The sequence below is a fragment of the Hypanus sabinus genome, unplaced genomic scaffold (assembly GCF_030144855.1).
Source record: "Hypanus sabinus isolate sHypSab1 unplaced genomic scaffold, sHypSab1.hap1 scaffold_692, whole genome shotgun sequence".
Taxonomy (NCBI): Eukaryota; Metazoa; Chordata; class Chondrichthyes; order Myliobatiformes; family Dasyatidae; genus Hypanus; species Hypanus sabinus.
The window spans coordinates 14,823-29,204 of NW_026781544.1; the positions used below are offsets into that span (position 1 = coordinate 14,823).

At 45.1% G+C, this 14,382-nt stretch overlaps 1 gene segment (V, D, J or C); it reads left to right on the top strand.

Annotated features, from left to right (window-relative positions):
- Positions 1 to 10,135: 10,135 nt before the first annotated feature.
- Positions 10,136 to 12,803, top strand: LOC132389879 (T cell receptor beta variable 30-like). The segment is given in 2 exon segments: positions 10,136 to 10,166; positions 12,421 to 12,803. Coding segments are annotated over 2 exon segments (414 nt in total).
- The last annotated feature ends 1,579 nt before the right edge of the window (positions 12,804 to 14,382 follow it).

Genomic DNA, 14,382 nt, shown 5'->3' on the forward strand with positions numbered 1-14,382 from the left:
TGTGTGTGTGTGTGTGTGTGTGTGTGTGTGTGTGTGTGTGTGTGCCTGTGTGTCGTCCTTGCACTGGACCTGGGGAACCAAACTCGTTGTTCAGCTGGCGTGACATCACCAGCTTTGTCTGTGGCCATCTGTTCTCCATTTCTATTCTTGACTGAGACTGAGAGCAGGAAATGGCTCCGAGAAATGTCCGAACACACTCACCCTCGTATCTTTCTGGCAAATGATCTAAATATCTGCGATAAGTGCCAGCAGCTGCCCGATTTTTTTTATTGCTGTAGAAGCTCCGACGCGTCTATCCTTTCGATAAAAAAAAACTTCAAAGTACAGGTGCCACCTCGCAACGGTATCGGGACCGCGAACCCCTGACAAATACAGAATTCAGCTGCGTGTGTGGCATCTCTATTTTTCCGGAAATCCTAACGGTTTCCGATTTGCACAATGTAATTTACAACTTTATACAGGAGCCGACAACACAGGAACAGGCATTTCGGCCTACAATCCGGAGACTCACGAGCTAAGAAGCAAATCAAAAACACCGAAAAACGAATCCTTTTCACATATTGCATGTCCACATCCCTCCTTCTTCATCACATTTGTACGTCTGCCGACACTTCCTTTTAAAGGCTCTAATGTATTAGCCTTTCCCAGCAGACCAGATAGGCCATTCCTTGACTCTCCTTCAAATATTTTATTAAATTTCATATACACAAATACAAAATTCATAAGTATATTTATTATACATCAAAATAAATCAGCAAAAATGCAGTATATATAAATCACACTGATGCAATCATTGATCATGATCAATCAACTAAAATAAATTGATCTCTGAAATACAATAAATATATGGTTAATTATATTATTTAAAAAACCTACACCCAATATCAAGTACAATTTGGGTGAAAAAAAAAGAGAAAAATGAGCACTGTACCAGGTAGTGCTTTGATATAATAGCCTAGATCTGTAACAATAACAATTCAAAGTTTCTTAAAATAGTTCAGAAAGAGTCCCCATAGATGTTTGAATCAGAAGTCCAACAACGAATCTTCTCCAGATTTAAACATGACATAACATCGTATAACCATTACGCATTTGTGTGTGGCGTGGTGTGGGGACCTCCTTCCATTTAAGCAAGATCGCTATCCAAGACAAATAGAAATAAAAGCCAGTAACTGCAAATAAGAAGGCTCCAAACTTATAACTCTCCTCAAAAGCACCAAGTAATGCAGTCAAGGGATTGGGCTTAAAATTAACTTTAAAAATGTACCGAGAGAGTTTGGGATACATCTTTCCAAAATTTTCCAAGCTGGAACATGACTAAAACATAGAATTAATGAATCTTCTCTGATTATTACATCTGTTGATTATCTGAGTAAAATAATAACACTGACATCCTACTTAAATCCTGGGAAAAGTATTCTGCATGTCTCCACCTTTCATAATCTTATAAACCTCCATTGGGGAGGGGTCAGAGTAGACTTACGAGCTTGCTTCCAGGAAAGAAAGGGTTACCGTAAGAGGAACGTCTGTCAGCTCTTGGGCTGTATTCCCTGGAGTTCAGGAGAAGGAGAGGGGATATTATAGAACCAGTAGGAATGTTATAAGGCCTGAACAGAGTGGATATGACAGGTGTTCTCCAAGGTAGGGGATTCTAGGAGAAGAAAGCTTGAAGGACATCCTTTTAGAACTGAGATGCAGGAGAAATTACTTTAGTCAGAAGGAGGTAAATTTCTTGCCACGACCGGCTGTAGAGACCAAGTCATTGAATGCATTTAAAGCAGTATAGATTGTTTCTTGATTAGGTAGATTTAAAATGGTAATGGGAGAAGGCAGAGGAGTGGGGATGACTGGAAGAATTGGGGGAGACAATGCTTGAATAACGGAGCAGATTCGATGAGCCAAATGGGTTATTTCTTCTCCTATATCTTATGGTGTTACGTTCGTTCAGATCTCCCCTCAGCCTCCGCTGCTCCTGCGAAAACAATCAGGTTTCCCCAGCTTCCAATGATCGCGCATTTTTTCTAAAGCTGTCAGCTTCCTGGTGAATCTCCTCAGAACCCTTTCCACTATTCAGATTTCTTCCTGTAGTGGAGCGACCATATGTCTCTGTAATTCTCAAAAAGCAGACTGACGAGATTTCTATAAAGTTGCAACATAATATCTTGATGTTTGAAGACAGTGCCTTGACTAATAAAAGCAGGCACTCGATAATGCTTCTTAACCAACATATAGACATGCACAGCCATTTTCAAGGATCTATGAGCTTGTACCCCAGGATCTCCCTGTTGAAAGACACTTGCTAGGGTGACATTCTATTTGCATTTGCCCTACCAAAGTAAAACACCTCACTAAAACACGAGATTCCGTGGAACTGAAGAGAAATCCGGACTGTATGTTATTCCCAGATCCATGGTCAGGGAAGTCTCGGGTCGGGCTCACGACACTCTGGGTGAGGAGCCAGAAGTCTCTGTATATGTTGGTACCACCGACATCTCTTAACATCTCCTCTGTACCTCCTTACAAACAATTTAAACTGTGCCTTCATTGTATTACCCGATTTAGCTCTGGGAAAAGAAAACCTCCGACTATCCACACAATCAATGCCTCTCATCATGTTATACTCCTCGCTCAGGTCACCTCCCAAATACGTCGGTCCAAGGAGAAAAGGCGGAGTTCACTCAAATTATTCTCATAAGGCATGCTCTCCAATCCAGGTTACATCCTTGTTAATCCGTTCTGCAACCTTCCTATGATTTCCACGTCCTTCCTGTCGTGACGCGACCAGAACTGAGCACGTGGGTTCTGACCAGATTCCTATATTGCTGCAACATTACCTCTCGGCTGTTAAACTCAATCCCACGATTGGTGAAGGCCAATGCACCGCACGCCTTCTTAACCACAGGGTCAACCTGCACGGCACCTTTGAGCGACCTATGGACTCGGGCCCCAAGACCTCTCTGATTCTTAGTCGGATGAGGAAGTTTTGTATGGGCCCCCAAATCCAAACAACTTTCTACAGGGGCACAATTAACAGCATGCTGACTGGCTGCACCACTGCCTGGTATGGGAACTGTAACTCCTTTAATCGTCGCACTCTGCATAGTGTGGTGTGGACAGCGCAGCGCGTCTGCAGTTGTGAACTTCCCATGATTGAGGACATTAACAAGGACGGCCATCCCAAACACAATCTATTCCAACTGCTCCCATACTGAAAGCGGTACCAATAGGATTCGGGGCAGCTTCTTCTACCAGGCCGTTAGAATGAGCAATGAGGAAGCGTTAGTTAGCAATCTTTTCCTGCGATGCCCCTTGGGTAAGAGTGACCATAATATGGTGGAATTCTGCATTAAGATGGAGAGTGTCATAGCTAATTCAGATACAAAGATTCTGAACTTAAAGAAGGGTAACTTTGAAGGTATGAGACGTGAATTAGTTAAGATAGACTGGCAAATGATACTTAAAGGGTTGACAGTGGATATGCAATGACAAGCATTTAACGATCGCATGGATGAACTACAACAGTTGTAAAAAAATAAATCAGGGAATAAACTACTGCGCCCGTGGCTGACAAGGGAAATTAGTGATAGAATCAAGTCCAAAGAAGAAACATATAAATTAGCAAAAAAAACGTGGCACACTTGAGGACAGCGAGAAATTCAGAGACCAGCAGAGGAGAACAAAGGTCTTAACTAGGAAAAGGAAAAAAAAAAAGATTAGTGAATAGGAAAAGATTGGTCAAGACAAATGTAGGTCCTTTACAGTCAGAAACAGGCGAATTGATCATAGGGAGCAAATTCATGGCAGAGCAAATGAAAAACTACTTTGGTTCTGTTTTCACTAAGGAGGACATAAACAATCTTCCGGAAATAGTAAGGGACCGAGGGTCTAGTGCGGGGGTCGGCAACCTGCGGCTCCCGAGCCATTTGTGGCTCTTTCACCTCTGTGCTGCGGCTCCCTGTGGCTTTGGGAAATAATTGGTCAGTATTTAATTAAAATGTATTTTATGTTAGTTTGTTAGCTATTGAAATGTAATTCTAAATTTGAAGATTATGGTGATCTTGTACAATCTAAGTGTGGCGACACATTTCCTGGCACATCCGAAACGGCTCACAATTAGCCAGCATTCCGGCTAAGGGAGATAGCCTACGGGGGTTTGTGAGTACGCGTCTTTTGCAGCATCTGCGTCCATGCGGGGTGGGTTGAGGGAGGCTTAAAAGCAAGGCTGTTTAGTTCGAATAAAGTTATTCGACTGCAGTTTACTGACTGCGTGAGCACTCCGCTACAACGTGTTTTTATCGCTATTAATATACGTCACCACTGCCAATACCTGACACCCGCCAGTGCGCAATTTCTTTAATTTTTCGATCCAAGGTAAGCCAACTATGGAGAATTCTAAAAAAAGAAAAGTGACTGAAGAAAACAGAACGTTTAATGATACGTGGACAGATTCATTTGCTTTCACTGTTGACGAGACTGGTTTACCGGTATGCTTAATATGCAATGAGAAACTAGCAAACAACAAAAAGTCAAATGTCGCAAGGCATTTCCAGAATAACACGCAGCCTTTGCTCAAAAATATCCGGATGGAGATGAGAGAAAAAAAGCCGTTTCGGAACTGATGCGGAAGGTTGATCTGAGCAAAAATCATTTCCAGAAATGGATGAAGTCTGGAAAATCAACGACATACGCCAGTTATATTGCCGCTCAGGAAATAGTCAGGCACGGGAAGCAGTTTACAGATGGTGAATATATAAAAGAATCTTTCATTAAGATTTCAGAACATCTATTCACGGACTTTAAAAACAAGAGTGAAATTGTGCAGAAAATCAGGGATATGCCCCTCTCTGCAAAGACTGTCAAAGACAGAACCATAAAAATGGCAGAAGACATCACAAGACAGCAAATTAAAGACATCAATTTAGCTGTGGCCTACTCGATTGCCTGTGACGAGTCTAAAGACAAAGGTGATATTGAACAAATAGCGCTGTTCTGCCGGTATGTAAACTCTGCCGGGCCACAGGAAGAACTGATTGAGTTGATACCTCTAAAAGACCAAACACGGGGGGAGGACATCTGTGAGGCTGTCTTGAATTGTTTAAGAGCCAAAGGAATAAAGACCACCCATCTGGTGTCAGTAGCTACTGATGGGGCACCGAATATGACGGGAACGCACAAGGGATTTGTGGCTTTACTGCAGAAGTCGCTGGACAGAAAGCTGCTGACTTTTCACTGCATCTTGCACCAAGAGGCACTGTGCGCTCAAACATTTCCTCCGGAATGCACAGAAGTAATGGATGCTGTCATTCAGATTGTCAATAAAATAATGGCAAAAAGTTTAAATCACCGTCAATTCCGTTTGTTACTGGACGAGCTGGAAAGCGCATATTCTGATCTCCTGCTGCACAACAAAGTCCGGTGGCTGTCCAAAGGGGAGGTGCTGAAACGCTTTGTCGCGTGTCTGGAAGAAGTGAAAACTTTCCTGGGCAGCAAAGTGCTCACCTTTCCTGAGCTGGAACAGCCAGAGTGGCTGGAAAAGCTACACTTCATGGTAGACATGACAGCGCACCTGAACACGCTGAACACAGCTCTTCAGGGGAAAGGACGCACAGCCCTGCACATGTTGGAGGATGTCTTGGCATTCGAGCGCAAGTTGACAGTGCTTGCCAGAGATTTACAGAAAGGCACTTTGTCTCACTTCCCCAATTTGAGAGAGTTCAAACAAGGTCACGACATGATAAATTCGGAGTATTTACATTCTGCAATCATCGCAATGCAAACATCGTTTGGGAAACGCTTCTGTGAGTTCAGAGAGGAAAAAAAACACATTATCCTTCCCGGTCACTCCCCTAAGCATCGATCCATCCCTACTGAATACGACTGCATTGTCAGGTGTGAGTCAACCTGAACAAGTATGATAAATATTTTAATTGCCTATTATTTTACGTATATTCATATGTTTTCATTGTTCAGTGAAATAGTCCTTTTATTTTTCAGGTTGACAGCTGGCTGACGTTATTTTTGGTTTGCTGCTGGCGGCAAATTTAAGTTTGGCGTTTTTCATAAATACAAGAAGAACTCAAATAGACATTGAGTATTTTACTTAAAAGTAACCTTCAACCCAACCTCTTTTTTTCGGAGTTCAAAATGTTTTTGTTGCATGCAGAAATGTAATTTCGTTTTCTCTGCAGGAGTTCATCAATTTCATAAATGCAACACATTATAGTTTGTTTATACATAGCATAAAGGCAAAACAAAACGTTGTATGCAGTGTTATTTCATTTTAATGGTCAAACGGGTTTTGCGGCTCCCAGTGTTTTCTTTTCTGTGGGAAACGGGTCCAAGTGGCTCTTTCAGTGGAACTGAGGGAAATAAATGTTTGTAAGGAAGTGGTGTTAGGTAAATTGAAGGGATTAAAGGCAGACAAATCCCCAGGGCCAGAATGCTTAAGGAAGTAGCCCAAGAAACAGTGGCTGCATTAGCGATAATTTTTTCAAAACTCCTCATATTCTGGATTAGTTCCTAGGATTGGTGGGTGGCTAACCCCACTTTAAAAAAAAAAAAACAGGGAGAGATAAACCGGGGAATTAATGACCGGTTAGTCTGACATCGGTGGTGCGGAAAATGCTGGAGACGGTTATCAAATATGTGATAACAGCACATTTGGAAAGAGGTGAAATTATCGGACAAAGTCAGCACGAATTTGTGAAAGGAAAATCATGTCTGACGAATCTTATATAATTTTTTGAAGATGTAACTAGTAGAGTGGATAGGGGAGAACCAGTGGATGTGGTATATTTAGATTTTCAAAAGTCTTTTGACAAGGTCCCACAAGGAGATTGGCAAGGAGATTAGTGTGCAAACTTAAAGCACACGGTATTGGGGGTATGGTATTGATGTTGATAGAGAATTGGTTGGAAGTCAGGAAGCAAAGAGTGGTTGTAAACGGGCCCTTTTCAGAATGGCAGGCAATGACTCGTGGGCTACCGCAAGGCTCAGTGCTGGGAGCCCAGTTGTTTACAATATATATTAATGATATAGACGAGGGATTTAAATGCAGCATCTCCAAGTTACCGGATGACACGAAGCTGTGCGGCGGTGTTAGCTCTGAGGAGGATGCTAAGAGGATGCAGGGTGACTTGGATAGGTTAGGTGAGAGGGCAAATCATGGCAGATGCAATTTAATGTGTATAAACGTGACGGTATCCACTTTGGTTGCAAGAACAGGAAAACAATTATTATCAGAACGGTGGCCGATTAGGAAAAGGCTGGTGCAACGAGACCTGGGTGTCATTGTACATCAGTCATTGAATGTGGACATGCAGGTACAGCAGGGGGTGAAAAAGGCAAATTGTATGTTGACAGTCATAGCACAAGGACTTGAGTACAGAAGCAGGGAGGTTCGAATGCAGTTGTTCAAGGCCTTGGTGAAACCGCACTTAAAATTATTGTGCGCAGTTTTGGTCCCCTCATCTGAGGAAAGACATTCCTGCCATAGAGGAAGTACAGAGAAGGTTCGTTCACCAGATTGATTCCTGGGATGGCAGGACTTTCATATGAAGAAAGACTGGATTGACTCGTGTTATACTCACTGGAATGAGAAGATTGAGGGGGGATATTATTGAAACGTATAAAATTCTAAAGGGTTTGGAAAGGCTAGATGCAGGAAGTTTGTTTCCGATTTTAGGTAAGTCCAGAACGAGGGGTCACAGTTTAAGGATTAAAGGGAAGCCTTTTAGCACCGAGATGAGGAAAAACTTCTTCAGACAGAGAGTGGTGAATCTGTGGAATTCTCAGCCACAGGAAACAGTTGAGGCCGGTTCATTGGCTATATTTAAGAGGAAGTTAGATATGGCCCTTGTGGCTAAAGGGATCGGGGGTATGGAGAGAAAGCAGGTACAGGGTTCTGAGTTGGATGATCAGCCATGATCATACTGAATGGCGGTCCAGGCTCGAAGGGCCGAATGGCCTACTCCTTGCATCTATTTTTAATGTTTCTATGTTTCTATGACGAGTGATTTTTACCCCTCATGTTTGTGAAGGATGTAAGAAATAATTTCAATTCAATTCAATTTAGATCTTTATCATTTTATTTACTTTACAACTAAGAGCTCATGTTTGTTCCACTGTCTGTGGACGCTGCCGGAACTACTGGGAAATCCCGATGTGGTTGTTCTAATAGTTGTGGTATTTTTAGCTAATTCCATGTACATACCTCTCTCTGTCTGAACATGTTACTCCTAAATTTTCACCATTTCACCAAGAAGCTATACGTTCAGTCTGGAAGCGTTATCCCTCTAATCCTTCCCCATTTCAGAGCCTTTTTTACAGATTCAGCAGAGTGAACCAACATCGTCCAATTACCCCCGGGTGACCAAATAACCTACTACCATTTATGTCTTCGGAATGTGGGATGAAACCGGAGCACCCGCATGAAATTTACGCGGTCCAGAGTAGAACGTTGGAATTCCTTATAAAACTGAACGAGGCTCGCTGGCGATGCCATTCCGTCACGTCAACCGTGCTGCCCCTGAATACTACTCGGCTTTGTAAATGTAATTGCATCAGCCACTTCCCGTGTGTAGAGAAGTTTCATCGCATTTTCCCCCTCCTGTTAAAACTTTACTTTTCTACAGAACAGATACTGCAGACACTGGAAAACAAAAGTAGCAGACAAGGTAATGGTGAGGGAGCCGGTCATGGAGGCCGGTGTGACCGTCGGTGTAGGAGGGGATCACGGATCGGGGAGGGATATAGGGGAGGGAAAATAACGAAAACAGGGCCTATGTATGAGAGGGAGGGTCTGCCGGAGATGCTGAGCAGCGTATTGTAGGGGGAGATCACAATAACCGGGCTATGTAGGGGAGGGAGAGTTTACTGAGAAGCGGAGGGTTGCAGGGGATAGATGGAATGGCAGGGACAGGGATTTATGTAAGGGAGGACGAGGGTAATAGAGATCGAGATAGGCGTAGAGAAGGGAGTGTTGACGGAGAATGGGAGGAGCGACCTCTGAGTTGACTCAAGATAGCTGAACACCCTTTTTGGACCAAACTGTAATTAGTGGCCCTTCGCTACTTAATCAATACATTCTTCCCCCTCGATTGGAGCTGGCGGGAAGACGCACTTCGCATGCACGCTGGTACTGGTAGAGAATGTGTGGGCACTGGATCTCTTGTTAACCTCAGCTGGGCAAATCTCCATCAGCACCTACACGCCTGTCGGATACACGGCCAAGATGTTCAGTGATACGTGCTTCTTACTGGAAATGAAGGAACCCTCGCCCTCTCAATCGGCCGTCCTCTTCTGCGCTTGCTGTACCTCGCAGAGCCTCAAGAGGTGGACCTCCCTTTGAAAACCGTTCCCCAACTTGGACGATGGAGGTGAGACTGATCCCCAACAAACGCCGTGGTAACTCTGTTTCCTCGGCTGTATTGAAGTACATTTGTTCTTCCTCGAGGTGGCAGCACATGTAATATATCGGGCTCACGTCTTCCACGATTGTGTCACAGTGACAGATCCAGGACTGGCCTGCTTTTGTCAACTGGAAGAAGTGATGACGTATTTCTATTAATTCTAAAATGATTTATTTTAAAATTCCTGGATAATTTGTTATCATTTACTTTCTTTGGCAATACAGCAATCCTACCAGCCCAACGGATACGCGCAGGACAATTTCTCCCATGTGACCATTTGATTAATCAACTCTTACGTCTTTGCACTATGGGAGGAAATCGAACGACACTGAGGAGACCCACGCAGTTATGGAGAAAGCAGAACGAAACGCGGGCTCATATCGCTGACAGGACACAGAGAAAGAGATAGACAGATGGAGAGAGACAGTGAAAGTGAGAAAGAGAGAGGGACAGTGACACAGGATATTACTACAAAACGTTATTTAATGTCGTAGAGAGCGAGGGACAGAGAGAGAGAGACACACAGACAGACAGACAGACAGACAGACAGACAGACACGACAGACAGAGAGACGGAGAGTAAAAGGGTAATAACAAATCACTTTTCATGAGTTCATGAATCTTCATAAATCTGCTGGTGCGGTGTATGAAGCTGTTCCGGAATCGTTAAGTACGGGTCTTCGGTCTCCTCTACCTGCTGCCCGATTTTGGCAAGGAGACGAAGACATGACCCTGGTGGCGCGGGTTCTCAGTGCTGGTGGGCGCGACGCTCATCTCTCAACAATATCCAGACTATTGGGGATGATTGAGCCCCTGCTGAGGACGGCTTATTCTACAGCTCTCGCTGGGCTCTTGCTGGATGCACCGAATGAGTTGATTCTGCAACCCTCTACAGCCCCTTGCCATCCTGTGATTTGGAGCCTCAAAACAAGCGGCGTTGACATTCTAGATCACATCAAACTCCTAACATGGTAAAACCGCTGTCTCGTGTTGTTGCACTGTCCATCCCACCCACCCAGCTTCCACTCCCCCCTTGCGTTATCAGTTTATCAAGCATCGACCATTCATCCTTTCCGCTCGGATCACTTCATGCACACTGGATAAGTGGGCGGTGAGATTTGTTTGCTGACGTTTGCACACGTGACCGTTCTGTTAATCGTTGTTTGCACACGGTTGTTTGCCTTGTAAACTGCTGGTTGCTATTGTGTTGTCTGTAATGATCCTGCCCTGTGCTTTATGCTTGGCATTGAATCACAATCAATCCTGGAATGTTTCACAGACGGGTAATAAACTGATTCAGATGTACTTGTGCACAACTGAACTTTGATCTTGACTCCAAATAAGAGTCTGAAAATTCTTAACGTCGCACCATCCCCTCGTACTTTAATATGATTTATTTATCTAGAATTACATCGTGCAACTGGCCCTTCCGACCGAACGAGCCGGGTGGCCCGTCTAGCTTAACTACAGGACAATAGAATGACCAATCAACCTACCAAACGGTCCGCCTTCGGGAGGTGGGAGGAAACCAACGTGGTTCACGTGGAGAAAGTACAAAATCTCACAGATGCCGTCTGAAATTCACCATGAACTCAGGACGAGCTGTAATGGTGTCGCGCTAACAGCTACTCTGCTGTTCTCTTATTAATTTCAAAGAGGGGATCTCCCGTACTAAATTGTTGTTTAATATCAAGTGAGTTTATTGCAAACCAGTAAGATGTGCAATTTGCTATAAATTGCCGCAGGGGTTATCGCTGAGATGATCCCCGTATGGATACGGAGTGCCCCCTGTTTCCACTGCAGCACCTGGACATCCGGTCTCCATCGATCCGATTCTGCGCACATTCCTCCAATCAGAGACATAGGAGTAAAACAGCCAATCACATGACGAGAGTCGTAATAAAGGGGCTGGTGGCGTATAGTCTGCCATCTTACTTGAAGATGAAACAACAAATGTCGACTGAGCGATTGATACTGCTAATCGCGACGGTGCTTTTCGTTCAGCGTAAGAATGTTTGCAAAGATTTAATTTGCTTATCGTTTGTTCGCTTCATTTAAGGAGTTCAGATGCATGAATCAAGGGTCATTGTCCATGGCGAGAGACGTAGGACAGATGAAATTTAGTGTCCGTCCATATTGAGATTCAAAAGTGGCCATGGAAGCGAGAAGGATCTTTAGCAGTTGAAGTTGTAAAGGTAAATATCTGAAATTCAGAGTGCAAGGGTGCATTTTTTTTATTTATGTCGAGGCAACTTTTGAAATAGTGTGACAATTCTTCTCGCCGCATTTGTAGGAATAATCCAATGTACTGTTGTAGTTTTTTAAATTTTGTTTTATTTATTTTTTTGTTTTTGTGAACGGATTCCCAATATGTTGTCACGAAACTGGTTAGCTTTAATTAGATGTTAGACAAGCAGTGGATTCGGCGGTGGAAGGATAGTGATTGAGGTCTGTAAACTTATCAGGGCGGACAACCACAGTGACTGCGGAGATGTCAGAGGGCCGGAGTTTAAAGGGAGAGAGGGAATGTTAAAAGGAGATTTCCATGTCCACTTTTGTAATCACAGTGGGTGTTTGATGGTTACTTTGAAGAATTATTTAGATAGACCCGTGAATAGAGAGACAAGAAAGGGCCATGGAACACGTGCCGGCAGACTCGATTACGTAGAATTTCATCAAGCTTTTTCTTGCTCTGCACTGTTCCATCTCGAGTGCACGGTGCGAATCTGGCGCAGGGAGAGATATGGAGACGGTAACTCTGCACCGTGCTCCTGACGTTTGGGACTGGGCCAGGCCGGGGTGGGGGAGGATACGCAGACTGGAACACTGCACACAGTTCATTCCAATTCTACGATGTCTTGTCTCTTTATGTCTTCTTTGCCAAATTTACTACCCATCTTTCCGAACCCTGTGGATCCCTTTTCCCCACCGCGCCGAAACTGTCTCTCCAGACCCCACCGTCCAACACTGCCTGTTCACTGATACTTCTTTTCCCCGACATCCTTCCCCAGCGGCGAGCTCGCAGACCATCCGGCAGACTCCAGTGGCCTACAGCGGCTCTCCAGGAGACACCGTGACACTGAGATGCACTCTGTCGGGCAGCGGTGCCTTTAGTATGTTCTGGTACCGGCAGCGGGCGGGAGAGCAGCTTCGGAACCTGTTTTATTCCGTGAGCCCGGGTTCGGTCACACCGCAGGAGGCTGTCGATGGATTCACCGCCGTGCGACCCGAGGAAACGCTGTTCCTCCTGAACCTCTCCGAGCTGCAAGTCAGTCACTCGGCCTTGCTTCTCTGCGCCTGGAGTACTCACAGCGGCGCCGACAGATCCAGGAGCGCTACAAAAACCCATCAGAAGCGAGAGTCAGGGGAGCGGAAGCCAGCTGGAGGGCTGTAAGATTATTCGCAACATGGAGAAGTGAAACTTAATTTCGAGAAGCAACATCCCGTGGCTGAGTTTCTTGCCATCCGCCCAAAACCGTCTCTGCACATGCGCAGTGAAAAAGAAACTTCCAGCTGCATCAGAGACACAAGACTCACCAGAAAGAAAAGTCAATTAAACTGTAATTATACACAATCCATGCAGTTCACCACACATTTGAAAAAAAACGAAAAAATACGGAGTCCATTGCTTGACAAATTGTTCCATTCGTGCCGGTCTGTTTGCAGAATGGTTGAAGGGAAGTCATTGTTCCTGACCCTAATCCTGTGAGGACTTTCACCTTCCCTACTTCCTGTCCGATGGGGACTGCGAGAGGATGGCGTGGTGCAGACGGTGTGGGGACCTGCTGTGCGTGCTAATTGCAAACCAGAAGCAAATTCAACGGGGGACGCCTCCGCACGTTTGCCAGGGTTCTGAGAAAGTAAAATGGCTGACGCGGATTCGTGGCTATTCCCTCACTGGCGAGAGACTGTCTGGACCCAAGTGCTGGAGGATCCGAGGCTTGAATCACGAGGTGTGACTGAAACGAGAACAGACAACTAAACAAGAGGTTGGACGACAAAACAAGCTGTGGTGACGATTGGTTCCCAGATATCTTGAAGTTGAGAAAGACGTTGGAGAGCCCTAATTTACAGTTTTCTGTACCGACTCCTTTATATACCTGCGGAACGACCTATGCGCGTTTGAAAGTAAAATATACAAGAACGTCGCCGGGACTCCAGGACCCCAGTTATAAGGAAAGATTGAATAGGTTTGGAGTTTATTGCTTGGAATGCAGAAAGCTGAGGGGGGATTTGATAGAGGGATACACAATTATGAGGATGAGGAGAAGTAGTAATAATAGTCGTAGCCGCAGATCCCAGGGGATCACTGGTTCGCTTCTCTGGCGAACTGCATCCACTCCAGGGCGCAAACCTCGGCGGGAGGATTTGAAGAACCGGCTGTTGTCCATGCAGCGGCTTCTTCACGTCTCTGATGTAGTAACAGGGAAGGGCAAGCGCCGCTACAGCTTGACAGCAGTTGTCGTCGTACAGGTTGCCAGAGTCAAGCTGCAAACAACATCAAGCTTCCTTAGGGACGCCGGCTCCGGATTTCTTCCTCGGGGCTTACCCCCGAAGCCGTTCCCATGGGTGCGCATGGCCGGAAGGCAGCGGAGGTGTAAAATCAGAGTGTTCCTTCTCCTCGGCGGGCTCCGGTCCAAGACTCACGAGCGCCACCTGGCCGTGTATGACGGATATAGCTAGAGTAAATGCAAGCAGGCCTTTACACAGAGGCTGGATGGGGCAACGTGAGGAACTGCGCAAAGGGTGAGAGTCGAAATGCTTAAGCGGAGCATGAGAGGAAGCGTCTTCAGTCAGGGAATGATGAAGGACCAGCGCACAAATGGAGCATGAGATTCCGATATCAACGTTTCAGAGAAGGTGCTTTTGGTACATGTGTGGCAGAGCTATGGAGGGCATCTGATCCGGGGATTGGGCAATGATATTAGGCATGTTACATAGTTCGGCACAGCTATGTAGTCCGAAGCGTTTGT